Raw genomic sequence first — 25741 nt, forward strand, 5'->3', positions numbered from 1 at the left:
AGTTTTCACAACGTCCTTGGAAGGGATCGAGTTCCCATATAATAACGTCCTTATAATGAAGTGCAAAAAATACACATTATAATCCAAGGCCAGGCCACACAGTTTGTAACCTCGCAGAGCGGCGTTTAAACGCACAGTTCCGATTTTTTTGACGTTATTTACATATAAAATTAACCGTTTTTAACTCAAACAATCGCCTACTTACAACTCTAGCATTTATCAATTTGCATATCCATATCCAGCATATCCAGTTTCATTGCGATGAAACAATTGGTAACTATTTTAAAGAGCAAAATATGTTCCAATAAGTGTTCTCGTTTAACTTGAAAGCCTAACCATTGCACAAATTCTATTGAGCCTTTATAAAGCAAAACATTTTATTCATTGACGCTTTTATTGTTAGTTTTTTTTATGTCAGAAAAAAAGTAAAAACCCAAATGAAATGAAAATATGCTGCCAAGAGCATGAATACCTTGTAATCCTTTGGGAAAACAAAAGCATTTCAACTAAAGCTCTCCATTTAACGTCGCCTGTTATGCACATTTATACAATAAGAAATATAATCAGTAATAGAAATAAGAGAAACAAATGGTTAAAAAAACAATGGAGGGAAAATACCAAATAATTAATCAAATTTTTTTCACATCTGTATTAAACACTGCATCTTCATATTAAAGGTAAAAAAGGTGATGGAAGCAGTACGACCAGCCTCTGGGCATTAATGACATTGCCTCACCTCCATCTTGGTCTCACCTGTACCAGCTGGGGGCGGAGCAACAGATCGTTGGCACATTTGAAGGGTGGGGTCTCATGGGAAGTGTCCCCTCTTTATCACAATGCTTAGGTATAATATTGACAACACAGACTTCAAAAAGTCATTTATCTGAATTTTAAGTGTTCAATAATAATTATAATAATTGGTTACACTTGCATAGTGCTTTTCTGGACACTCCACTCAAAGCGCTTTACAGGTAAAGGGGACTACCCTCCATCACCACCAATGGGCAGCATCCACCTGGATGATGCGACAGCAGTCATAGTGTGCCAGAACACTTGCCACACATCAGCTATCAGTGGGGAGGAGAGCAGAGTAATGAAGCCAATTCATAGGTAGGGATTAATAGGAGGCCATGATTGGTAAGGGCCAACGGGAAATTTGGCCAGAATGCCAGGGTAACACCCCTACTCTTTTAGTGAAACGCCCTGGGATTTTTAATGACCACAGGGTTAGGACCTCGGTTTTACGTCTCATCCAAAGGATAGCGCCGTTTTACAGTATAGTGTCCCTGTCGCTATATTGGAGCATTAAGACCCACATAGACCACAGGGTGAGCACCCCCTGCTGGCCCAACTAACACCTCTTCCAGCAGCAACCTTGGTTTTTCTCAGGAGGTCTCTCATCCAGATACTGACTAAACTCTCACCTGCTGAGCTTCAGTGGGCTGCCAGTTGTGAGTTGCAGGGTGATATGGCTGCAAGATGTATGGCTAGTAAATCTAGTGGTAAAGCAGAGTTATCTGGAAAAGTTAATGTTTTAAGTGTGAAATAAAAGTTCCAATGCTTCTGCTCTTAGGTTCTATACTAATTTTACAGCAGCTCTAAAACTGTAAAACCCTGTTGGGCACTTCATATTAAATTTGGAGATGCATTATGATAGAACAGGGGAATGAAGTCATAACTTCCGTACATCACTATTAAAAATTTGTCCTATGCAGTGGCAAAGATGAAACGCATCACTTTACCCCATGTTTAAAATAAAAACAGGTAGCATTTGCCAATGTTTCTTCACCTCAGGCCATTTAAGAAGTCATTTCAGTAGAACTAGAAATTCTCCACATAACAAAATGACATTGAACACATTTTCTTTAGTTCTTAATTGTATTAGGTACAAGAAATATCCTTGCCTTTGCTTTAAAGCCCTGTATTTTACTTTTGTTTTCCAGTTGGAATACCCATGTAGAGGATTTCTGTGAATTCACTGCATTTAATTTTCTCTTGACTGAAATATTTTCCATGTGGCTTTCTGGAGGGGAAAAAAAACCCCTCTCACTTCTTACATTTTTGCCATTTTTTAACCAACGAGTCTTTAGGTAAAGCAATTCCCTTTCCCCCTCCCGTCCCCAGCAGACTTTCCTGGGAAAGGCGGGAGGGTATTCTCAGGCTTTCTCTGAGAGAGGAAGTGACCTCTTCAGCAGCTCTCATACACCACAGCCTTTCTGCTCTTAACAGCTGGTTCCAATCCTCCGTTTCTATCCATCCCCCAATCCCTCAACCCGCAGCTCTACTGCCCTTTATCCCAGCTGGACCAACCACAAAAAAGCAGCTCTCTGACTAAACACAACCAAATAAATAAATGCTAACAGCAATATATACAGACTATACAACCTCACGCTCTCTCAGTCTGTTCTCAGGACAATAATAGGTCAACATGATCGCAAGTGTCTGTATTTAAGAAAATGTTCTCATACTTATACTAGGTTTGAATTGAGGAAAAAAAAAAGGAGTGGGTGGATAATAACATTATGTTTGACATCTGTGATGTTTTACATTATGATCTATTTATATAGCCTTCTGTGACCACATTATATTGGTCACAAGGAGCACATTAGTAATTTTGCTGACATGAATCGTCGTTTTCACGGTCCAAATCTCTGTTCACTGTGAAACAGATTATTCTGAGACTGGAAATTCTCAAAGGTTAAGATGGAATGATTTTTGAAACCTTGTGTTTTGTCTAAGACTGCAATACCATTAAAATGTTGCTGATTAAAGACTTATAACTTGAAATGATTCAAATGTGTTTTGGGGATTGGTTGTAAAGTCTTGGCTGAAAATAAAGTATGCTACAGCAGAGAAATGAGAAGGGTTATCATAACTGAGGGAGAGGCATGAATGCAATTTTTTCATTCTAAATACAGCTGTAAAAAAAGACTGGTCCACAGCAGTATGCATGAAAATTATTTTAATATTTTCATCAAAAATGCACTCTTGGGCACCCTGTTATCACCTCTTTAGAATTGTCCAGTACTATTAGAGCAGGTATGAGGACATCAAACCTGAGTCACAATATTTAACCCCTTAAAACGCCAGGGTAGAACTTGATTTAAATTATACTGATTTTGGCACAAACAGTACTGCATAAGCTTAGTAAAACCAGCTTACGTTTTTTTTACAATCTGTAATATCATGGTATCAATGCGATAGAGAGATTCAATATAATAAGCAAAGATGCAGGTAAATCTGCAAAATAAGCTTTAAATATACACAGTGTACATATATATACTTTTATTTATACATATATTTATATAGAGATTTGTATTTAAAATAAAATACACATGCTTCCCAGAAGCTTTTAAATATTTGATGTCCTAGACATTGTACAATACATAAAAATAATAATTAATAATAATATGAATGGTACCGACAGAACAATGGCAGGCTGTTTAGTGTTCCCAGTGGACAAAGTATTCCAGCACCAGTGAGAAGCTGAGTCTCACTTCCAGAATGTCCATTAAGTCTGAGTGCTTCACAGGACAAATTCAAATAAAACCGTCCAGCAACCTTTGCTGAAACTATTTTCTGTTTCCACTGCGATCAGTGGAGTCCCAGCTGTAGTTGTTTTCTGAGACGATGATCCCTTAAAAAAAAAAAATCCACCTGGCTCTTCCTATCCTCATCCAGTTGGAGTTCAGGTGTTCAGATTTTTGTTTCTGGCCCTTCTGTCGCCAGAGGCTGAAATGAGTTCCGGATCCTGGCGGCCTCAGCAGCACACAGATGTCCAAAAGCTTTGTTGTACCACTCTGGCATTCTTCCTCTGAAAGAAGGAAAAGTCTAGACATCAGTTCCTAGGAGTTTTGAGAAGATGGGCTCCATCAGTTGTTTTCCATCGCTGCCTACACAGAATTCCTACAATCCCTTAAGGCTATATTCCTGGACCTAATTCTCTCTTAAACTATACAGCCCCATGATTACTTCTCACAACACAAAAATACATATCCTTACCCTTTCATTTAGTACAATATTGTTGCTCAACATTGTTTGTTTTCCTCATGTTCCATGACTTTTACAGACATGGAATCTGGATATGGCAGAAAGATGTAGTCTGGGAGACACCTTTGGATACAGAGAGTTACGTGACTTGTGACTCTGTGCTTCACTATGTGATTTGTCCTAATATTATGTTCTAAGTGTTCAGCAGCGCCAGAGTAGTGTTCAGACTTTGGACAAAACCATCAGCTGTGAATACCTATTTTAATAACTATATGTAAACTACGTATAAGTAAAATAACTACTTTACTTTTACAAATTAATACTATAATGAGAGGAATTAAAAAAGCAACAAATGCTGATGGTTACAATTTATCAGTGGAATTTGTAATGCCTCTGTATGCAAAATAATAACATATAATAATAAAATGCTTTTTATTTTTAATGTTGGGGCTATCCACTATAAAATGTAAATGATGAGGAAGTATAGAGTAGATCTTTACTTTATTAGTATTTTGAACATAAGAACACCAGAAAGGCTATAAACCTTTTGGCCAGTCTAGCTCATGTGGTTGTTAGTAGCTAATTGATCTGAGGATCCCATCCATTTCTTGAAATAAGCCAGAGTATATGCTTTGACAGCATAGCTGGGTACCTCATTACTGCTTCCCTTAAACCTTCAAGTAAAAAAATGCTTCCTGTTCTCAGTTTTCAGTGCATTCCCCCTCCCTTAGTTGCTACTTGTTGCCTCTGGCTCATATTTTCCTGTAGATACTTCATACTGATTCTGAATTTCCCTCGTTAATGGCAGCTACAGTACATGCTTCCAGCAAAGAACTAATGTAGGTGGTAGATTAAAAAAACAAATACATTCCTTAATGTTCTTTGTGATGCGATACCTCCTGTTTTCATATAGCAAGTAGTTGAAAACTGTCACATCTGTTTTTAAATGATTGTATTGCTTAATGTTCACTGCTATAAAAAGAGACACTTTGCTCAAAAGCCACATGAATATGTGTACCAGATGGTAGGCCAAATATTTACTCACTTGAGGTCTATCCTGCAGATGTGTGTGAGTCTGGATTTTCCTGAACCACAAGGCTCCAGTAAGTACTGTGAGTCCATCACTATCGCTCTCACCCCTCCCATTGGTGGAGCTTCTTCATGGTCCACTGATACCGAAACCAGTGCGCATGTCCCCTTCGGCAAGTCTGTTCTCCAAGATCTGGACAGGAGCAATAGGCACAGTTACAGAGCTTTTCAAGATGCACACCTGAACGCTTTGGCAAAAAATAAGTGACAAATTCTTAAAAGACCCTCTTTCAGCTTATTCTGTACAAATTAGGGGCATTATATCAAGATTTTTGCAAGTATTCATTTTCAAACCTATACCTGCTTTAGATGTATACCTAGAATTGTGGTTGAGTTTAAATTTTACAAAACACTTTTTCAGATAACTGCATATTTGATCTTAAAAGCTCTACACACTTATTTTCTATATTCTAGTCTAAACCATTGGTTTTAAAGAAAAATCCTGGTCTGTTCATAATCGGAGTGTCGACTTGAATGCCAGACTCACCTCAGCACTACAAAGTCTCTGCTTGGATGTGGTGGCATTCTGTTCAACACATACTGGTAGATTTCTGTCTGCTTGTCCAGAGTCTCCATCACTTTCCACTGCAGCAGGTCAATATCCCACAGGTGGCGCTCTCGCAGCACCCGGTTCAGCACCACTGAAGGAGGCGCTTCCACCTCCACTGACACCTTCCACCGCCGTAGGGGGTTGCCATCACCCACCTGGGGACAGTGGCACAGCCTTTAATAACGCGATCACAACTGGCCTCTCGAACAAAAGCCCCAGCAAACGGTGAACGGTAACAATAATAACAAGTAAACCAAACACCAGCAAATCAACGGACTATGAAAAAACGAAGCCTGTCGCTTTTGTAGTGTTTGTGCCTCCTCTAGTGTTTGCATGGTGCCATTTTATATGTTGTTAGGCTGCTCTCTTTAACATCGTAGGGATCTAAATAATTACGTGCTTTGCTCATTAAATACATAAAGGAATGGAGGTGAAAGCAGAGGCCAGGTGGCAAACCCACCTTCTTATAGAACAGCTCGGTGTTGTCTGTGCTGGAACAGGACACCCAGTATTTGGACTTTTCCCTGGCCTCCTTCAGCAGGGACTGAATCAGATTCTCCACGTGAGTCTGGTAGGTGCCATCATCTTCCTCTGTCTGCTTGCACAGCTCCTCCAGCGTCAGGGCTTGGACATCTGCCTCCACGTACGAGTTGCGGGATTGTGTCACCATTTCATGGGGGATCTGGAGCAGGGAGAAAAAAGCGCTACGTTCTTAAAAGCAGGAAGGGGGGGTTCTGACTCAACTTTTTCCTGGCCAATCTTTCACAAACTGTCTTTTTGACATGTCTTGCCCTTCCTCATCATAGTGCATTGCCTTCAGGAAAAAATTTCAGTCGCTCACCTCAAATAGCCGGTTGCACTCCAAGATCATGTGAGCCAGGCCCTGAGTTGCAGCCAGGTTTTCATTAAGGTCTTTCTGGTCTGGCCTCCCTGTTGCGTATTTTTTTTGCATGGCTCTGTTGTGGAGGGGAAAGGGAAACTGGAAATGAGGACTTGAGAAATGTCGCTGCCCTGGAGGTGAATTGGTAACAGGAAGGAAACCTCTCTCATGAATGTGTGTAGCATCCCTATGTGTCCTCTTTCAGAACACAGAACAAGGTGTGTAGGTTTAAATTTGACAAAATACAGACGCAGTAATTAGTAGCTTAATTATAGAGGAGAGTTATTTGTACGCAACATGCTCTCATAAAATTGTGCACACTTGAAATGTACTGGTACTTTACAGCAAAATGCCTTCATTTCCAAAGCTTTAAACATGAAACGGAACTGTACTGGAACAAGGGCACCAGTTCTGTATATGCTAAATCTTTATTACTTTTTTATTCTCAAGTAGACATAAAAGGAGCAGTTACTATACATTGAGAAAAGTATTCTTTAAGTAATGTGTACTGTAACTGTGGGGTGTCTATGCTCAGTCATTCAGTTAAGAAATTAGATTACTATTTAAATTTCTACCACAACCATATGGAAGCTAGAAGATGCTTAATGTGAAATTTGACGAGAAATAAAATACATTTTGTGTGTTGAACCATATGTATGATTTGATCATTTTCTGTTTCGTATAATGTTAATGGGAAAACAACCCTGTGCTATTTAGTAAAGAACTGTTAAGTACGGGGTAACCCCAAGAAAAAGACCATACAGTACAGCACATATACTGTAGTTACTCAAGTACTGCATTGAGACAGTGGAAAGATACCTTGGTGACAGGTTATCCTTCTTGAGAATGTTGAGGTGGAACAATGAGGGTGCCAGACACACAGCGATGTTCATGGGAGTCATCTGGTTCTCCTCCACCGAGGTCACATCGCTAAGGAAACACAGCAGTGTCTGCAACACCTCCCTGTTCTCGTCCGACATGAGCATGATGGCTGCCTGCACAGCCTGAAGTCGCTGGTCTTTAGGAACGTCTTCAGGGGAAGAAAAAAATTACTGTAATAACCAGTAAGCGAAATTCAACATGCTTAGCATGCAAACACTGGAGCTTTAGTATATTATAGTACACCAGAACTATAGTATTGCACACCTTATTGTTTCACAATAATTTAATAGATCTGAGTATTCCATAAATCTTCAAATGTATGCGCTTAATATATAAAAGTATTGTCATCAATCTTATCCCAAAGGTAATGTAGTTGCAATGACAATATTTCTGAGGTAAATTATTTCAGGAATACGTTATAATAAAACCTACAGTTAGCAGGGAACTGACATACCACTCCTTCATTCTAAAACCTTTGGTGAATGGCAATATTGTGTCCTTTGAGGGAGACAGCTAGTTTGTTATTTTTGGTCACCATCTGGACAGATGTTAGAATGGATAAAATCATTTGACTCACTCAAGCATGCAAAGCCTTAAAGATACAAATACATGGGCTTCAGACCACACCAGAGGCACATAAAAAAAGAGGCCGTTATAGTTAATCCCTTAATCTGCCCTTAAAATAGATCTTCCTTCAACAAAAACAGGCACTCATTTCAAAGCCGTGGGCTGTCTGTAACAATGTACCATAGATTATATTAAAACAAAGCAATTGGGTTACACTGTGGAAAAATAATATATATCAAAGAGATGGTCAAGAGAGAATTCTAATTAAACTTTGAAAAACTGTGCAGGTATGTGCTTAACACAGGAGGCATTTTAGAATCCTAACAAGGGAATTATTGAGGCACTCTCTCTGTGACGGAAGGACCACTGTGACGTTGTTAAGGTGAGTCTTACATTGATAGATGTGGAGAAATGTCTCCCCCAGTTTGCTGGTGAGGAGGGGCTCAGGGAGATCTCTGAAGAACTGCTTCACCATGTCTGCCACATCATAGGCTGACTGGTCCTCGTAGTTGACGTTGTCTGGGGAGCTCTCATTCATCTGCCTCAGGGCCTGTATCCGGGACTTCACTCCAGACTTCCGGAATAATCCCACCTTGAAAGAAAACCAGAAGGGAACAAGTAAAGGTTTATTCCATGCTGAAAGAAAAGGAGAAGAGAGGAAGCATGTTTCGGTTGTGGAGCTGCCACCCAGTAACTTTCAACCACCCAGGAAGTGGGTTAGACGTTAGAGCTACAAGCAGGCTGAGGCATCAGGCAGGCACTATGATCAATGACCAAAAAAACAACTCATTAGTGATTCTTTTATAATATGGTGAAAAACATTAACCAGAATTGAATGAACACTTCTGTGCGAAGCATGAGAATGGAAGCTTTGTTTATGTAAATACAACATTTCAAGGAGTCGGGTATGATTATGCCAGGAGAGTGAGATTATTTAAATTAGAATTTAAGGCTTGGTTAGTTAATACAGCTATGTTTTAAGTATTTAAATTGCTGCTGGATTCATGACAGTAAAGGATTTTTCTTGCAAGTGAATAAGTAGGACTGTACCTATACTGCTGTGACCATTTTCACTGCTGTACAGTCCTCGGAGGTACACTGAACATAAAAAGGAGGCTCTTTAGATTCACTTAAAATATTACTGAATTTAATTTTTCAGCGTTAGGATTCTGCAGATGAACAACATCATACAAAATCTGTTGTATTTTAGTCTCATTCTTTCTTCCCCCTGTGATGCCATTATGTTATAGATTTGGCAGTACTTTTGTTTAAAGGGGAGCTACAGTCTCAATTTCTCGGACTGGTGATTAAATCTCAGTAACAAAATAATTTAATTGATGGAATTGCAAAGTTTTACAAATTCAGAATTAAGCACAAATCACGAACTTTGTGAAAGTGCTGGATGTTGTCACAAACTGCTGGTGTCGCCGTGGGTGAGAGCAAGAGTTTGCACAAATTGTGACGTAAAATCGGCCCTTCCTGCTCACTAGTCACTGTAACAGCTAATTTAATGCAATGTACGAGTGAATAAGTACAGGTTGTGCACGCAGACATTTCACTGCAGTAATGTTCTAACATGATCTGAATGCAGAGTTAACAAGTAAGTTGTATTTGTTGACAAAACCGTGTCAAAGTCAAAAGTAATATTTCTGTTGGATTAAAAGAGATGTATTCACAAGTCTGTGCATACCTGTAAATTTAGTCTGTTTTGTGATGTAAATTGCAGGCTTTAGACATTACTGTGTACATTTTACTTTCATTGTGGTTTGAAATGTACTGATCAATGCAGATTCTGTCTAAGCCCAAAGTATACAAATGGCTTTACAGTTCCCCCTTAACTGCCCAGCTTTCAATCTTGTCTGTATGGCCAGTGTCTTCTAAACATCTTGTTTCCATTCATAGACTTTAAAAGGAGCCCCAGTCTTTTTGAAAACGGAAAAAGCAGCAGGCTAGCTTTCATCCCCTCACAAGAGAGCGGATATGGGGTAATAATAACACAACAGGAATCAGTGTTACAAGCCAGTGTTTCATCATTGTAGAAAATGAGCCACACCATCAGCTGAAGTGCAATCATAATCTCTTTTTGATGAATGCCACATTCCAGAAAATAATCCAGAAAAATAAAGATATTTTAATTTGGATGGTTTGCAGGTTTTTCCTTTGATAATTATTACTTCATATTTCCATGACCAATTTGATAATGCTTCAGTGATAAAATAAAATTGTGAAACAACTTAGTTATAGTGGCAAGCACTATACTCGGCATATTTGGAGAGGTTACAAAGTCACAGATTTCAGTTTTGGAAATGTGGAATGACATGGCTATAAAACTGAAACCATTTAAACTTAAAAATATAAGTATAGTCAATTTGTATACTGCATAAGATGTTTATATCATGTTTACTTGAGCGAGTTACACATGACATTTGCATACTGTACGTGTGTTTACTAGCAATGTGTAAATGTTTTTAGATAGTTAAAAGGTTTGTTGAAAGTTAGAGATGACCAGTAATGTGCACTTCAACAATTTGATTTTGAATTTCTTTGAATGTCTTTTAATACATGCTTATCCATTAAATATGTTGCATTATTAACACATATTCAGAACAGTATTTATAATTTAAAGGCGTTACATTAATATTTATGGAAGATTACAAAAATGAATGGAATCTTTACTGTCGTGAAAGATTAAAAACATACTTTGTAAAATGGGTCAATATAATTCTTAAAAGAAGCCAAAAGGAGAAACATTCAGCAGAAATAATATCAAATTTTGTTTTCAACAAAATGTGCAAAAGTAAAATGATGTGAAAAAATTGTAATTATTCTTAGACAAATTAATGGTAATGTTTGAAATTCCCAATGTTTGAGAAATTTAAATACTGGAAAAATGTTTAAAGCTAAACTATGTGCAGTCAAAAACTGCTCTTTGGGTACAAAGGTTAGATTGCTCAAATAGCTGGCTTGCCTGATACACAAGTCACAGAGTTCGTACTTTCCTGAAAACCTACAAAAACAATTCCAATGACTGAGCCATGACTTGCAATGCAAATTCAATTACTGACAAGCTATGTACATGAAATCAAGAAATGGTGGGCTTATAAAGTAATAGAGCAGTCAAGATACAACAGTTAAATAGACAAAAAAGTGCGTTCTTAGCTCATTTACCAGTGCTATACACAAAACATGCTCTTAGAATAACATATGGGACTGCCATCGCAATTCATAGTACCCAGGATAAAAGCACTGACCTGATCCAAACACTGGCTTCTCAAGTAGCGTAGTGCCTGCTGGACACTCTGTGGGAGGGGCTGCCCAGATCTCTGCACGTGAACTATCAAAGGAACGCCAAAGACGTTCTTGTCCTTGTAGTCTGGAACTTTCATCCTCTTCATAAACTTTGGCACAGACCTGAAAGTAACCAGGCACAAAACTTGTCTGAAACTATTGTTCCCTCTAGGTTTTTTTTAATGATGAACCACAAAAAAAAAAACTACACCATTCCCCCATGTTTTATAGTTACAGGTCACAGAATTTTCATGCCTCTATTATCTTACAAGTCTCAAAACAGGTAATAGATGCTAATGACTATTGAATAGGATGTACTCTGCAGTTGTCTCATGGCTGGGTGAATTCAAAACTGTTCCATTTACAGGTCATGAAGAAGCAGCACAAGATGGAGAAGGCAGAGATATCCTTCTATTTTTGCTGAACAACAGTAACCCCGTGTAGCTGGCTGGGTGACTGCAGGACTAGATGCTCTGTCAGTTACTGGCCTCTGTTTGCTAATTAAACTTGCATGTTTTGTGCTTCGCCACTCAGACGTAGCTCGTTGATCCCTCATGAGATTTTGTTTCCCTTGCTAAGAAACTAGATGGCTAAGATGTCCTGGGTCAGGGCTGTTCTAATTTTACAGTAAATTGCTTTAGAGATAATAGCTTTGGCATCTCAGAAAATGTTCTAGTTAAAAAAGGAAAATGCAGGCAGATGAAGAAAAGGGATTCTGTCAAACAGGATGTGAGAAATACAGAGAAAAATAACCGGCTGTCACAGGTCACAGAACAGCTCACTTCCTCCACTGGGAATTTTGATGTCAGTAATGTCTTCATTGCACATTTTCTGCTCAGTCAAGGAGAAAAGCTTGGTTCAACTTCCTAGAGATGTCTACGAGATGTCTGTTTTCACTTTTGTGCATATCCCAGCACCGTTATTGAAATTGGAAAACAGAGATGGCCAACAAAGATAGTGGGGCTGTGCCATTTTACAAGGTCAAATACATTTGTTATGAGGAGGAACTTAGTAAAGCTTGCAAGGAAGTGAAAGCAGTCAGAAGATTAAATTAGAATATGAATTTTAAAGCCTTTTACTGGAAATCAGTGTCTTGCCCTGCATCCTCTGTGTTTAGAATAAACCTGAGAAATAATTGTGATTTTGTTTTTCTTCTGCGTGACAACTTTTAACATTCCATAACAGAGCTTGGACTGTGTTTAATCTGTACCGATCCAACTACTTGGTCTGTAATAGGCCCTGTCCAGGCATGGTCATTGATGACCACCTGTAAATGGTAGGGCTGTGGTTAAGGTAAATCAGTTCCCAGTAAGACCGTTTTTGTTTAAATTTAATCTTGAAAGAGCAGGTGTTGCCGTTCCGTGCTCACCAGGTCCAGCCATGCTTGTTTGACATGGAGTACTTCTCCATGATGGCCGTGAGGCGGAGGAGGGAGAACTTCTGCAGCAGGCTGAGCTGGCCAGCGGACTGGTTGGTGATCTGCAGAGAGGCCATGGAGTGACTCAGGCGAGTGGAGATCTGGAAGCTGGGCCACCGCAGCCTAAAGATGGGAGACAAAAGCGAGTATCTTTCATAAAATAGTTGCCACTATCACTGGGAAGGAAGCAAGACCGGCTTCTGAAGCAAGATAGGCCTCCTCTCATTGTATATATAATAAACATATAAATTATGCTTAGCTTTCTCTTTATTGTTAAAATAAGCTTACTTCTATCAGACACCATGAAATTCTATGTGAGCAATATTTAAAAGCCATAGCTACTCCTGCCTCAAACAGGAATGACTTAAAATTATTTTTCTAAGCAATTTCAATATTTGTTTATATCCATACACTATTTTGTTTTTCCTCTTTACATAATTTACTAGCAAGGATTCATTTTTCATACAAAAAGGTGCAAAAAGAGTATTGCAACATGCCTAATGAATACAGAGCAATATACTGTACTTGCTATACATCATGGAACTTTATAAACACATATTACTGCAAGGCATGGTAGCCTTTTTCAGGTTAATCTGTTTTTCTCCTATTATCTTCAGAATAGCCAAACTTCATTATTACTATAGAACTGAGAAGAAGATAAATGTACATTATAACTGAATTATATAACAATACCCTGAGGAGGAAAACTGCATCTGCAGACTCTTTTGTCTGAGCTGAAACCATGACTACAGCTATTTACAGGTTCCAGTGAACTACAGTTAAACAGTGTTTTTTGACGATTAAATTCACTAAAAACCCAATTAAGCCTATCCTTACTCTTACAGCTGATCTTTCCATTGCCTATCAATGTAGAATAAAAGCAAACTGTACAGCATCCTCTAAAATATTACTAAAAAGAGAATTAAATTCCTTTCCAAAGCCAAGGCACTCAAATACTATTAATATGATTAATTATTCCTTAGTGAATGCACAATATACCATCATTTAGTTTTAGATGTTGCATAACATAAGCAAGCATTGCCATTGCTACAATATAAAACTTATTTCATAGAAGTTACCCTTTTGTCACTAAAAGGATAACTAGGAGGAGAATACACACCGATTCGGCCTGGTTAGTGATGCTCCCACACCAGAATCCCTCCTCTCCCTCATCCCAGTGGAGTCAGACTCATTGAGGGACATGCCATCCTTATCTCCGTCACTCGGGGTGGTCTGTCCCTCCAGAACAGAATTGCCCTCAAAGTCCAGGGTGATCTGACTGGAGGACTGCAGCCCTGATCCCTCGCGCTCTAGGTTGTCGCCTTGCATCTCTGGCAGGATGTTTTTGGACCAGTGGTCCACAATCTGCTGCAGCCCGTTGACGTGCTGCAGGATGTCGTCCAGATGGGGGAAGAGGTCCTCCTTCTCTAGGTCCATCAGGTCACCTGTGCTGGCGTACAGGTGGGAGCCGGGCACATTGTCATACACGCTGATCCGGCTTCCACGGGGGCAACACTGGGTGATGGGCCTGGGCTCTTTAGAGCTCTGGGGCTGCCTCTGAGCATCCAGGCAGATGCTACCTGTACGCCAGTTGACGGAGGCCCCAGCATCGGTGGGGGACAGGCTCTCAATGGACAGTGCTTTGGGGAAGGTGCCGGGCTTGTGGTCCTTAGGGATGTGCACCACCAGGTTCTCGTAAGAGCGGAACTCGTTCCTGCGGTTCTGCTCGGCCACCTTCTTCACCTGGGCCCCCGCGAAGATGTCCATGTCCTCCAGGTACATGCCACTGCGCTTGTGGGCGGCCCGGTGGGGCTTGCGCTCCTTCAGGCTGGGGGTGCTGACGGCGCTGCCGCTCGTCTCCGAGTGGCCACTGCTCTCGCTGCTCGATTGGGAGGGGAAGCTGCCCCGGGGTTTTTCCAGGCCACCTAAGTCCCCGTTCACAATTTCAACGCAGTGCATAGTCTTTAGGGACTCGGGCTCCTGCTGCAGCACGGGGCCGCTAATCACCAGGACTTTCTTATTTTTCACAGATGTGCCTTTAGTTCTCAGCGTCTCCATCCGCCGCAGGAAGTCCTTGGCGCGGGTCCTGCTGTGCTTCCCATTCTTGGCGGAGAGCGAGGAGTAGTTGGTGATGTCTTTGGGGGCCTGCGGGAGAGCCGGGGAGGTGGAGTCGGGCATGGCGGTGACGTCCGCGCAGTTCCGCCTCGCGCCCTCCCGCTCCTCGGCGACCAGGCCTCTGGTGCCGGCCAGGCTCCGGCCCTCACCGCCCCCGCTGCTCTCGCTGTGCAGGGACGAGACCTCGGGCTCGCTCAGGTCCGTCAGCACACTCTCGCTGCTGGTCGTGTTCTTCAGGGGCTCACCTCCCGCTGGGGCCTGGCTGTCCGCGCGGCCCAGGAAAGAGTCAATGTCCTCCAGCCGCGACCACCGCCTGCTGCTCCACTCGAAAGTCCATTTGTCACTGATTGCAAATAAGTCTTCTTCATCGGAGTCTTCGCTCTAGGGGGAAAGCAGAGAAAATGAACTGGAACCGCTCACAGTATACTGATACATGTCTTAGACATTATTAGTCAAATATATATATAAGAAACATACTTCCATTACATGATTTTTTTCTCAACGATCCATATACATTCTCCCTTGTCCTCTCAATCAATAAAGGTTCATCAATTTTCAAAAACCTCTCTTGATGAGGGATTTTTATAAATTTCCCTGGTGTTTTTTTTTTAACCTAAGCCAAAGGAAAATACACATTATACTACTCCACAGCATATTTCATTTGTTTTGAATTAAATGGGGGAAAAAAAAACCTGCAACGAAATCAATTTAAAATATGCATTCACAATCATTCACAATCAATTTAGAAAACTTTAGGACTAAGAACAAATTGCCAACACTATCCGAATGTTTTTGGCGTTTCATTAGAAATTGTTATTCCAAGTTTAAAACAAATATATTCTTTCCCCATTTGTGCAACTTTGACAATGAATATTGTGATGTACTGTAAGTGGAAACTATGTGGAAATGCATTTTAAAGAGAACATTGTTGGTGTGGAAGCTAATAACTACCAAATTGGCTATATGGGCTAAAAGGCCATATCTTTTATGCAACTTTTCATTTGTTCCAATGCATTTTTACTATTCAGAGTGTCCAAACAAATTTTATACACTACACAATACACAATACAATACACGATTTGTCATTTTATCATGTCATGTTTGTCATGCTGTCATTATCTATTCAGAAGTGCAACAGTGTGGTATATAAAGTCTACTGAAGGAAAACAAATTAGTAGGACAGGTCAGGCTCATCAGGCAACGCTGAGTCCTGCAAAACAGAGGCCTTGTGCTGAGAGCAGGCAAAGACTGCTTAAAATAAACCCACTCCACTTCGTTTAAGTAATCCTGAAAGGCATTATTATTTTAACAGAATACATTGCAATACAATGTACAATATGCCAGGTTTGGATGCTACAACTAACAATTCTTAAATTACCTCTTAATTGAATTAAGAAGTAATTGTTAGGCAATTTCATTGCTGTAGCATTCAGCTATTGGAAACGGAATAGTTTAGGAAGAGATTCTGGAGAAAACTAGTATGCAAAAATAACTATATCCCAATTGTACTGATAAACCAAAAGGTAAGAAACCACAATTTTGACCAAATGATTTACAAAAGTCACAAAAAGTTCACATCATCAATGTGAGACTACAGAAATGTTTTAATTCATTTTAATCTGCACATGGATTTTAAATTTCACTATGCTCTTTACACTAGAAAGAGTTTGTGGTGCAATTATGAATCCATTTAATTGAAATATTTTTTTTTTCTGCAAAATGTTAACTTTGGTGAAAATCAATTATATTGAACCTTAGGGAATGTAACATCGTTCTTACACAAAAACAAATGAACAATAATTACACAATGCCTGACAAGCAAGTCAAGTACATCTACAGTAAAATAAATACTGCTAAAGTCTTTACAATCAACAGAAAAAAAATAGCACTTACTTTCTTCTTGGGAAGGTTCACGTCAAGTTTCATAGAGGCACACTTATTCAATGTGTTCAGCCTCCTGAAAGGGAGAAACGGAACCCAACTCAGCCATATGATCTCCTCGTGGATTAAACCATAGTTGATTGAAATTCAGCAGACCAAAGCAGTCCACCCTGAATCAGCCTGATCTCCCAAGCACTAAAGAGCATTTCAAACTCAGGGCAACCTGTGTCCAGGAGTAAGCAGAAGCCTAGTCTAATATAGACAGACCAGATCCCCCCTCACTAAAACACCTAATTAAGCTAATAACCTAAATAGAGGGATTCTGTTTTCTCTATAGTGACTTCCACCTAACTCACTGGGACTTGTTGACTGCTGAAGCCCAAGATAGTGGCACATGATTCTGTACAGTAGCCATGTCCCTTAGTAACTGTATCCACCGTCAGACTCCGTTGCTCCACAGAGTGACAATGTGTTTTTCCACAGGCCCACAAAAACAGGAGAGCTAATCATCCCCTCCTCCCTTTGATGTCATCACTTCAGCACTTAACATTCTAGTCAGTCTGAGTTACATTCAGGCATGGGAGGTGCGGGGGGCAGTTTGAATTTATTTACACAACACATTAATACAGCTGCACTTTAGGTTTTCAGATGAGTACGAAAAAACATACAGTGTGATCATTCTAACCCTGGTCCTTACTGTCCCTACTGTTACCATGAATAAATAAGAAAACAAGAGAACAAGCACATTTCCAAGTAAAAATAATATAAGTGACAAAAGCCAAAGCAATCTCTTTCATGTAAAGAGATTTTAAACATGCAGCATTAGCATTTGTTGCGTTTTTGATGCCTCCAAGTTAAGCACAAATCTTTACCATCCTGCAATTGTGATTGCCTCACTGGATTTAAGATGGTTCCAGCTAAAGACCTAAAGCTCTTCAAATTATTTCCCCCACAAATGTTACTAAAATCTATGCCAAGAGATGTGAAATTAGAACTAGCAGTAACGTGCACTTTAAATAGTTATCAAAACAATTCAAAAGAAAAGCATGAGAAAGGGCCATACTAGGGGGAGGGGCTGACATTCCAAATGAATTATATATAAGAAAACAAAGTTATGCTTCACAAAGAGAAGCTGGCTTGTCTGTGGTGTCATAATTACCTTTTTTCGTGACTCTTTGTGCTATTTTCAATGAAGTATAGGCCATTTATTCTTTGACAACAAAGGCTGCAAAAGCCCCTAATACTGTAATTACTTCACGCAACCTCAAGTACTCCCCACCCCGTGCCAGAACCTGCTGCAAATCTTCAAGGCCCAGGTACAGTGTGGACATGTAGGGGGTGTGTGCTCATTCAGCACACAGACATCTGTTAGCCATGACTGACAAGCGCATGACCCCCCGAGGCACAGAAACCTTTGAGTATCCGATAACGATACAAAGTAAATCATCAAACATCAAAGTGAAAGTGGGTGACCGTGACATTACTGTATCAGCCACTCATGTGTTTGCGTGAAGGGGGGAGTCACATTGCACTTCTGATGGAAAGAAGCCCTTTGAGGGGGGCTGTTCCCGCACAGAGTACAGACAAAGCTGGAATGGGAGAATTTACTGGCCCGCAGTGTTTCCCACCAAGCCAGTTCTGAATGTAGATCAGTTGGTTAAGAGTTGTTTCGAGCCACAGTATCTTAAGTTATCCATGAACCCCCTCCCCCTTACCCCTTCCCACCCCCATCACTGTCTCCATAACAACCTCCAGGAGGTGAAGTGCTGTTCTCCATTCTTTTGAGTGTCTAACTGTCACTTCAAACCATTTCAAAACAACAGCAAAAATGGGACAATAAAGAAAAGCAAGCAACATTTTTAGCCCATTTCTCTAAGGGATCATATCCATTTGGAAAATAAATCAAATAAGAAGGTACGATTTACCCCTGCAGTGCCTACATAAGAAAATAGCACATACAGTAAACCATGTGGAAAAGTCTTTTACAAATAAACCAATCCACTCAAATATGATCAAATTACGTTGAATTATCTGATGTTTTGCGTTAAATTAGAGGTTTTCTTATTACTTTTGTTAGGTTAATTCTGTAGATAATATTCAGTCTCAGTTGTGGTATTAAAAAGGACTCTAAAATATGCTATTTGCCACACTTCGGGGCTATATTGCAATAGGGAAGAAGAGAAGGCAATGTCACATGGCTCATCAATTTACATTCTGGCTCAAAGGCAATATCATATAATGTTAAAGAAATGATCCACAGTATTTAAATAAATATGGTATATTAATGCAATAAAATGCTTTTATCAGAAAATACTTAGTTCCTTGAATCAATTGTTTTACTAATCACTTAAATTATTATTCTAATGGAAAATCATTTATAGGCTTATTTATAGACTTTCATCTTTATGAACATCAGTGCATTTAAGAGAAACAAAACTGATATACCGTTCTGATATAGTCAATCTTTAAAACTAAAAACTAAGTCCAGTGTCACACTTCATAGCATAAAACAATTATCACTTTACAGCAATTAACATTCATTTACAACAAGTAACAGTCATGAATCTAGGGCTTTTGAATAGAACACACGTAAAATTCAAAGAAGCTATAGTTAAAGCCCCATCATCAACATGAACTAATGAAGCCTATAACCCTAGATTGGTACATACCGGCAAAGAGGTTCGACAAGATCTTTGTCAAGAAAATCATGATCCTTCTTCACAGCAGATATGTCAATGGGAAACTGAGAGTCTGAAAGAAGAAATGGGTACAACTGTGTTTGATTTTTTTTACGACTCACAAGCAAAACTGACTGGCAACTAACACATTTGACCTTCTCAGCATTCAGGGAGGGGGCTGATTGTCTTTCATGTGCAGGGTCAAAACCCCAGTATTCAGTCTACAAAGGTCTTCTAGTATACTGGTGCCGACCCACAGAAGGATTAACAAACCCGAACAAAGGTCTTTAACTGTAGAAACCAAATAAGACAAATGAATGAGACTTAAACCGTACAATTATTTATACATGGGGACTTGTACACTAAAATAAAGAACTTAATTAGATATTATTTCCTTGACCGTTTCACTTTGTTGGCTTCGCCAGTTTTAACAGAGGCCCAGGTGATGCTGACAAACTGTACACACTGGAGTAGCACAATACCAAAAACCAAAGTGTGAGACAAGTGCTGTGAAATGTTGAAGTTTTTTTTTAGGGGATTAGAAGGGAAATCTTTTGTTTACACCTCAAGTATACACTTCCCCAATGAATATGCTTGCAAATGAGATTTCCAGCAGGGCTCAGCCAAAGAATCAGGCACTTAAGAGAAACTGTGAAACTCACAAATTCAAAGTAATTCTTTGTGGGAATTTTATATTCCCAAAGTCCAGCACTCCATTTTCCTAGTTACTTCCAAGAACTGTTAGAATAGCAACTTGTGTCCATCGGGATTTTAATGAGGAGTGGCAAGACTGCGTAAAATACCCACTTCAGAATTGTAGTTCTATTACTGTATATCACATTACTCTGTGCTTATGTAACAGGTAACGCTAGATCTGGGCCTCCTAAAACTAACATTACTTTTGGCTTTACTTGATATGATGAACATTTTCTTCTAGACAAACCCAGTGCCTGGAGCTAAGGAAACATGAAGAAAAGCTTTTAAAACAGCAAATGTTATGACCCAGATGGGGGGCTGGACTAATTTTACTATACCTTTGCGACTATTAAAGGCGAATTGAGAAGATTAATTAACAATAATTAATTCTTAACACTTATGTAGTACTTTTCTGGAAACTCCACTCAAAGTGCTTTAAAGGTAATGTCAGCCAAAGTGCGCCAGTACTCTAACCACACATCAGTTATCAGTGGGGAGGAAAGTAGAGTGATGAAGCTTGTTCACTGATGGGGATTATTACGAGGCCATGATTGGTAAAAGCCAGGGGGAAATTTGTCCAGGACACTAGGGTTAAAACCCCTGGTCTTTTTGAGAAACGCCCTAAGATTTATGACCACGAAGAGTCATGACCTCAGTTTTACGTCTCATCCGAAGGACGGCGCCTTTTTACAGTATAGTGTCCCCATCATTATACTGGGGCTTTAGAACCCACACAGACTGCAGTGTGAGCACCTCTACTAGTCCCCCCAGTGGGAAAGGTAACACCCCTTCCAGCAGGATCCTTAGTCTTTACCAGGAGGTCTCCTATCCAGGTACTGGCCAGGCTCACATCTGCTGAGCTTCAGTGCATTCCCAGATTTGAGTTGCAGGGTGACATACTGTAGCTGCTGGCACTTTAAAAGGTTAAAAGGTGTTTTTAAAAGATTAAAAGGTATTTTCAGAAAGTGTGAATGTAAATCCTAGTAATTTTAATACAAGCATAAAGAATTTGAATTTCTTTAAAGGTGCTCATTTCCCTGTCAGGATTAGGCCTAGATAAATAAGAATGTCTGCCCGTCAGTTCCAGTTTTCAAAACCCAGTACTTGATAGTAGGTTTCCATTAATGACAAGGAAGATGCTTACAGCAAACAGAAACCTGCCATCATAAACAGTAAATGGGTTTGCATGAGGCAGGGTGTGTCGAAGATGGATTTAGTCTGGGGTTTAGTTTGAATCTGCTTGCTCACAGAGGAATGTGCAGAATGATCCCTTGCACATTGATAGCTATGCTTTTGCAGCAATGTCTCAACCATGGTATGAAAAGGTTTATCTGCAGGAAAAAACAAATCTATGCTCCAGTGACTGCAGTTATCAAACATTTCTCAGACACAAAGGTAATAGAGGTGATAATACAGTAGGTTTATGGATGACAGTAGGTACTGCATTTGACATTACCCAGGCAAACAAATTAACTCATCTTTCATAATCTTCAGTGGAGACCTTGAAGTGTGAATGAAATATTTTTAAAAAGAAGATGCTTTTCCCATGACCCTTATTTTAACTACACAGGCCATGTTTGGATAGTAACTCAAGCTGGGAAATATCCAGACAGAATTTACCACTCCACTTTAGAAGGAGTTGAAAGGAGGACCATGTTTCATGCAGTGAGCTTGAAGACAGCTGTGTAAATGAATCCTTTCATGGTACACCAATGATAATTTCATTGTATCAGGAAGAGAAGAGCCAAACAGATTCTCCGTAATCAAATTGAAATAAGATTAAATCTCACAGTATCCAGGTCAACTGTCAATGAATGAGCTACAGTGAATAACTGCCGTAAGAAACTAAACCATTAAGGCTATTCTGCTGTGGTGCAGCTACAGAAGCATACTTTCTACCTCCTCATTAAATAAGCAACACAAGCTCAAAATTGCTAACAACAAAAAAAATACATTTCATATAAATCTGAAAACTTAAATCCCCTTATCAGTATTTTTAGTTACACTAATGTGTTTAGTTATTTAAGAGTTACACTTGATATTTCTGTCTATATTAGAAGAATTTAAATAAAAATATGAATTACCTTCATAAAGCTGAGCATATTGAGGAAATCCTGCTGCCCGTAACCAGTCACATGCCTCCTTCGCTTCGATCTCTGAAACAAAACCAGAACAAGTGAGTTGTGTGGCTCAGATCGCTCTTTGATAAATAAAATGATACGGCAAAAGATTAATAGTGATTTATAGTGTTCTTTCTTGAGATTCTTGTTAAGCACACATTTTGTAAACTAACATAGCACTGGAACATTTAGGGTTTGCCATGTAAAGGGTTTTTAAGTGAAAGGGGGCAACCATAAGGAAAATACACCACAAAAAAATGAGGACTACCAAACACCCAACGAATAGATTTGGGTAATGGAGTAAAACTCGAGAACTTGCAAGAAACTGTGAATGAAATGAAGAGAAGTCGGCTCGTATTTCGTCAGGTTTTCAATGCCAGACTCCTTGTTTTTTCTCGTTTACAGGTCGCATGGTGGTCAGCACCTCTTTCTCACAGCTGCAGGGTCCTGGGTTTGATTCTAGCTTGGCGTACCTGTCTGCACGACCTTTGTGTGCTGTCCCTGTGTTCATGTGGGTGTTTAGTGGGAACTGCAGCTTTTTCCTGTTGCCCAAGATGTGCAGATTAGATTTCACTAGCTATTTTAAGCTGCAGGTAAATTTCTAGGTGGGGGATTTCAAACTTGGAACGCTTCTTCACAGTACAAATAGACTATAGACAGAACCAAATTAGCACAACAAGCTGAATGCTGCCATCTCATTTTTGTTCTTCTGATTTGATATTTCAGACGTGAATATTCTCATATAATAACTAAAAGGTTGCACCCTGCCTTGCGCCCATTGCTTTCCAGGATAAGCTCCTGTTCCCCACAACCCTGAACTGGATAAAGAGGTTAGAAAATGGATGGATGTTTCTGTTTCTGCTAGTATCCTACTCAAAGATGTTCTTCCCAAGTTCTTCTGACAATAACAGAAACAACATTTGATTAATTACTTAAATCTATGTTTGGACATACTGTACTTAACTTTTAACATCACTGTGGTCATTACATAACAACACTGCTGTCTGGCTTAATATCTGCAGATCCAAGTAAAATAAAACTGGAGTGAAAAAGAATATCCCACATGGGTTTTGTAAAATAAATTAATTCTATCAAGCAATCATGTTACATTTATATTTAACATTAAATTAATGCAGACGCCAACATTCAACTTTAGAATCTCTTAGATTAAAGCCCAGTAAATACTCCTGACCTCCTCATATCCTTGGCATAGAACATAGTTAAAATACAATTAAGGAATTTATGAAGACAGATTACATAACATTAGATAAAGGGGATTAGAAGGAACACGCAGCTGAGAAACAAGGTGTACTCAGTTACACAATTGTCAAGGGACAGGAATCCCATTGCAGTAACAGTAATTACAAGTTACAGCAGACTGTACAGACACAATGCAATTGTTTCACACACATTTAAAATATGAGATGATCAGCTCTATAAAAGCTCATTGTAAACAAATATTAAAAATAATTTAAAATATATTTTAAAATTACCATTTGAATGTCACCACTTATGGTGCTAAATGTACTCAAGAATGTGAAATACCTGGGGAAGTATTCAAAGAGTGAGAGAGAATGTAATGTTTTACTAAACAAAGCATGGGACTTAACAGTCCAGAAAATGTTTAAATTTTATTATGCCAGTGATTCTGAGACAATTAAGTTAGAAAAGGGGTCAATTTGTGAACAAAAGCACATGGAAACTCCAAAGAATCAAGATTGGAGCACAACCCAAAGGAAGCAGAAGGCTTTAAATAAATAAAAGTTATGTTGACCCTGGACAAAACAAACTAAGGACCCACTTTTTTCCCAGTACCATTCTGTTTAAAGTCACTTTACAGCTGGACTGATTAGTGCCCGGCAGAGGTGACCCAGTGGTCAGGGTCGTGCTCTGACTCAAATTAACCATTGCTGGTAACTCTGAATCCGCCTCTCCTGGCTCCAGCCTCTGTGATCACAAGGCTCCTCTGCCACTTAACCAGAAAAGGAAACAGGCAATTAAGCCTTTTTCTGTCTGGTCATTTAATGGTAATAGTTTGCATACAATGTTAGGGCTATGCCAGGCCACAGTGCACCAGAAGCACTCTGGGATCAGGAGGGATAGTTGCCCAGTCATTTGAGAACCAGTGCTGGATCATTGGTCAAGTTATTGCAGCTTTATTGCATAAATGACAAGACAGCAAAACAATGTGTCCCTCTCTTACACTTTCTTTATGACCGCATTTCCTTTCTGAAGTGAAAAGGCAATGTGAAATGTACCCTAAACTGTAGTTAACCTTTAACACTGCGCAAATCACTTTACCTTTGTGCTTTGCAAAAGAGGGGCTCTCTTTGATAAGCACTATAGATGCACATCTTAATAACATCTAATGCTTAGTTACAGTTTTCTAATATTTTTAAACACCTCTTATGTGAGTATTTGTACTGCACACAAGATATTCAATGAACAGTAATACATTAAATACAAAATTAAAGCACAAAAATATTAACACCTATTATCAACAAAAGCTAATGCTCTATGAGATTCACATTTTTCTGCATGCACTAACATAATCAGTGTTATACAGCACAAAGACATTTTGGTAATGTTCAGAAAAAAAGACATACCCAAGCAATTGTCTGTAGAGTATTTAAATCCTGTTCACTAGTTCACTCCTAAAAGCACCTCAATGTGAGAGGGCAAAAGATCCCACTTGAATCTGAATCAGCACAGAGACAAATCTCACATGAAGAGACAGAAGCCTTGTGTGGGCTTTAGATCCTTTGCATTGCAACTTCTGTCATGCTGGTCACAGAAAGGAAAGCCTAACCTTTAAGTAATCACTCTTGGTACTGTATGGGAGAGGTGCATTCTGTGACGTGTCAAGGTGACCACATTATTGCTAGTCGTGGTGCAGACTGTGGAAAGTATTTAAACCTGGAGTACAGGAACACAGTAAGAAAACAGCCCCTTACCCCACCTCCCAACACAACATTGGGCAAAACAACTGACAGGGGTAATGGATGAGACACAAAGCAGACATCCTACTGGCCACCTGTGTTTCTTTATCCCACACACGAAAAGGTGAGAAACAGCAGAGCAACAACAATAACAGCACTCACCAATTACCTTTTAAACTAATCAGCTTGGCTCAACTATCAAGTCAAAGCTCAGACTTTTTTTTTGCTAGCGACTGCCTAATCTTTAAAAGAAGACATTGATTAATTTAGCTTGCCAAGTAAATTACAACAATTTCACTTGCCTTTGCCTCCCCTCTGTTTCCCCCACCCGCACCCCCAAATCAAAGCTTTCTCCAAAGTGACAGGACATTTTGATTAACAGGCAAGCCAGCAAAGCAATTAACACCTGAGAACGTCTCACCTGCCTCTCTGACAGAAGAAAATACTTCAGATACTCAAGCTGGAGCACTACCTGTGTTATCTGCAGTTTAGGATTTCCCGTCCAGTTGGCCGAGACCCTGATTCTCTGTGAGTCTCTATTGTTCCTCATCATCCCTGCCCCACAGCGGGAATGCCGTCAGCATCAGTGCTGTATGACAGCTGCAGGTGTTACTTTGTGGAGCATGAAATGTGAGCTGGGAATTCCTAT

At 39.6% G+C, this 25741-nt stretch overlaps 1 protein-coding gene across 7 annotated transcripts in view; it reads right to left on the minus strand.

Moving 5' to 3' along the window:
- Nucleotides 1-2947: 2947 nt before the first annotated feature.
- LOC102697796 (stAR-related lipid transfer protein 13) overlaps nucleotides 2948-25741 on the minus strand; it is a 127511-nt gene continuing 104717 nt past the window's right edge. For all 7 annotated transcript variants that reach the window (XM_015342004.2, XM_015342005.2, XM_015342007.2 and 4 more), the window contains 13 exons: nucleotides 22118-22189; nucleotides 19329-19410; nucleotides 16672-16735; nucleotides 13784-15159; nucleotides 12616-12786; nucleotides 11210-11369; nucleotides 8352-8550; nucleotides 7329-7539; nucleotides 6471-6585; nucleotides 6090-6311; nucleotides 5567-5784; nucleotides 5036-5212; nucleotides 2948-3814 (listed from right to left, as the gene is read on the minus strand). In XM_015342004.2, coding sequence (XP_015197490.2) covers nucleotides 3697-3814; nucleotides 5036-5212; nucleotides 5567-5784; nucleotides 6090-6311; nucleotides 6471-6585; nucleotides 7329-7539; nucleotides 8352-8550; nucleotides 11210-11369; nucleotides 12616-12786; nucleotides 13784-15159; nucleotides 16672-16735; nucleotides 19329-19410; nucleotides 22118-22189 — 3185 coding nt within the window. In that variant the 3' untranslated portion in view covers nucleotides 2948-3696. The remainder of the gene's footprint in view (nucleotides 3815-5035; nucleotides 5213-5566; nucleotides 5785-6089; nucleotides 6312-6470; nucleotides 6586-7328; nucleotides 7540-8351; nucleotides 8551-11209; nucleotides 11370-12615; nucleotides 12787-13783; nucleotides 15160-16671; nucleotides 16736-19328; nucleotides 19411-22117; nucleotides 22190-25741) is intronic.

Source organism: Lepisosteus oculatus, chromosome 5 (genome assembly GCF_040954835.1).
Source record: "Lepisosteus oculatus isolate fLepOcu1 chromosome 5, fLepOcu1.hap2, whole genome shotgun sequence".
Classification (NCBI taxonomy): domain Eukaryota; kingdom Metazoa; phylum Chordata; class Actinopteri; order Semionotiformes; family Lepisosteidae; genus Lepisosteus; species Lepisosteus oculatus.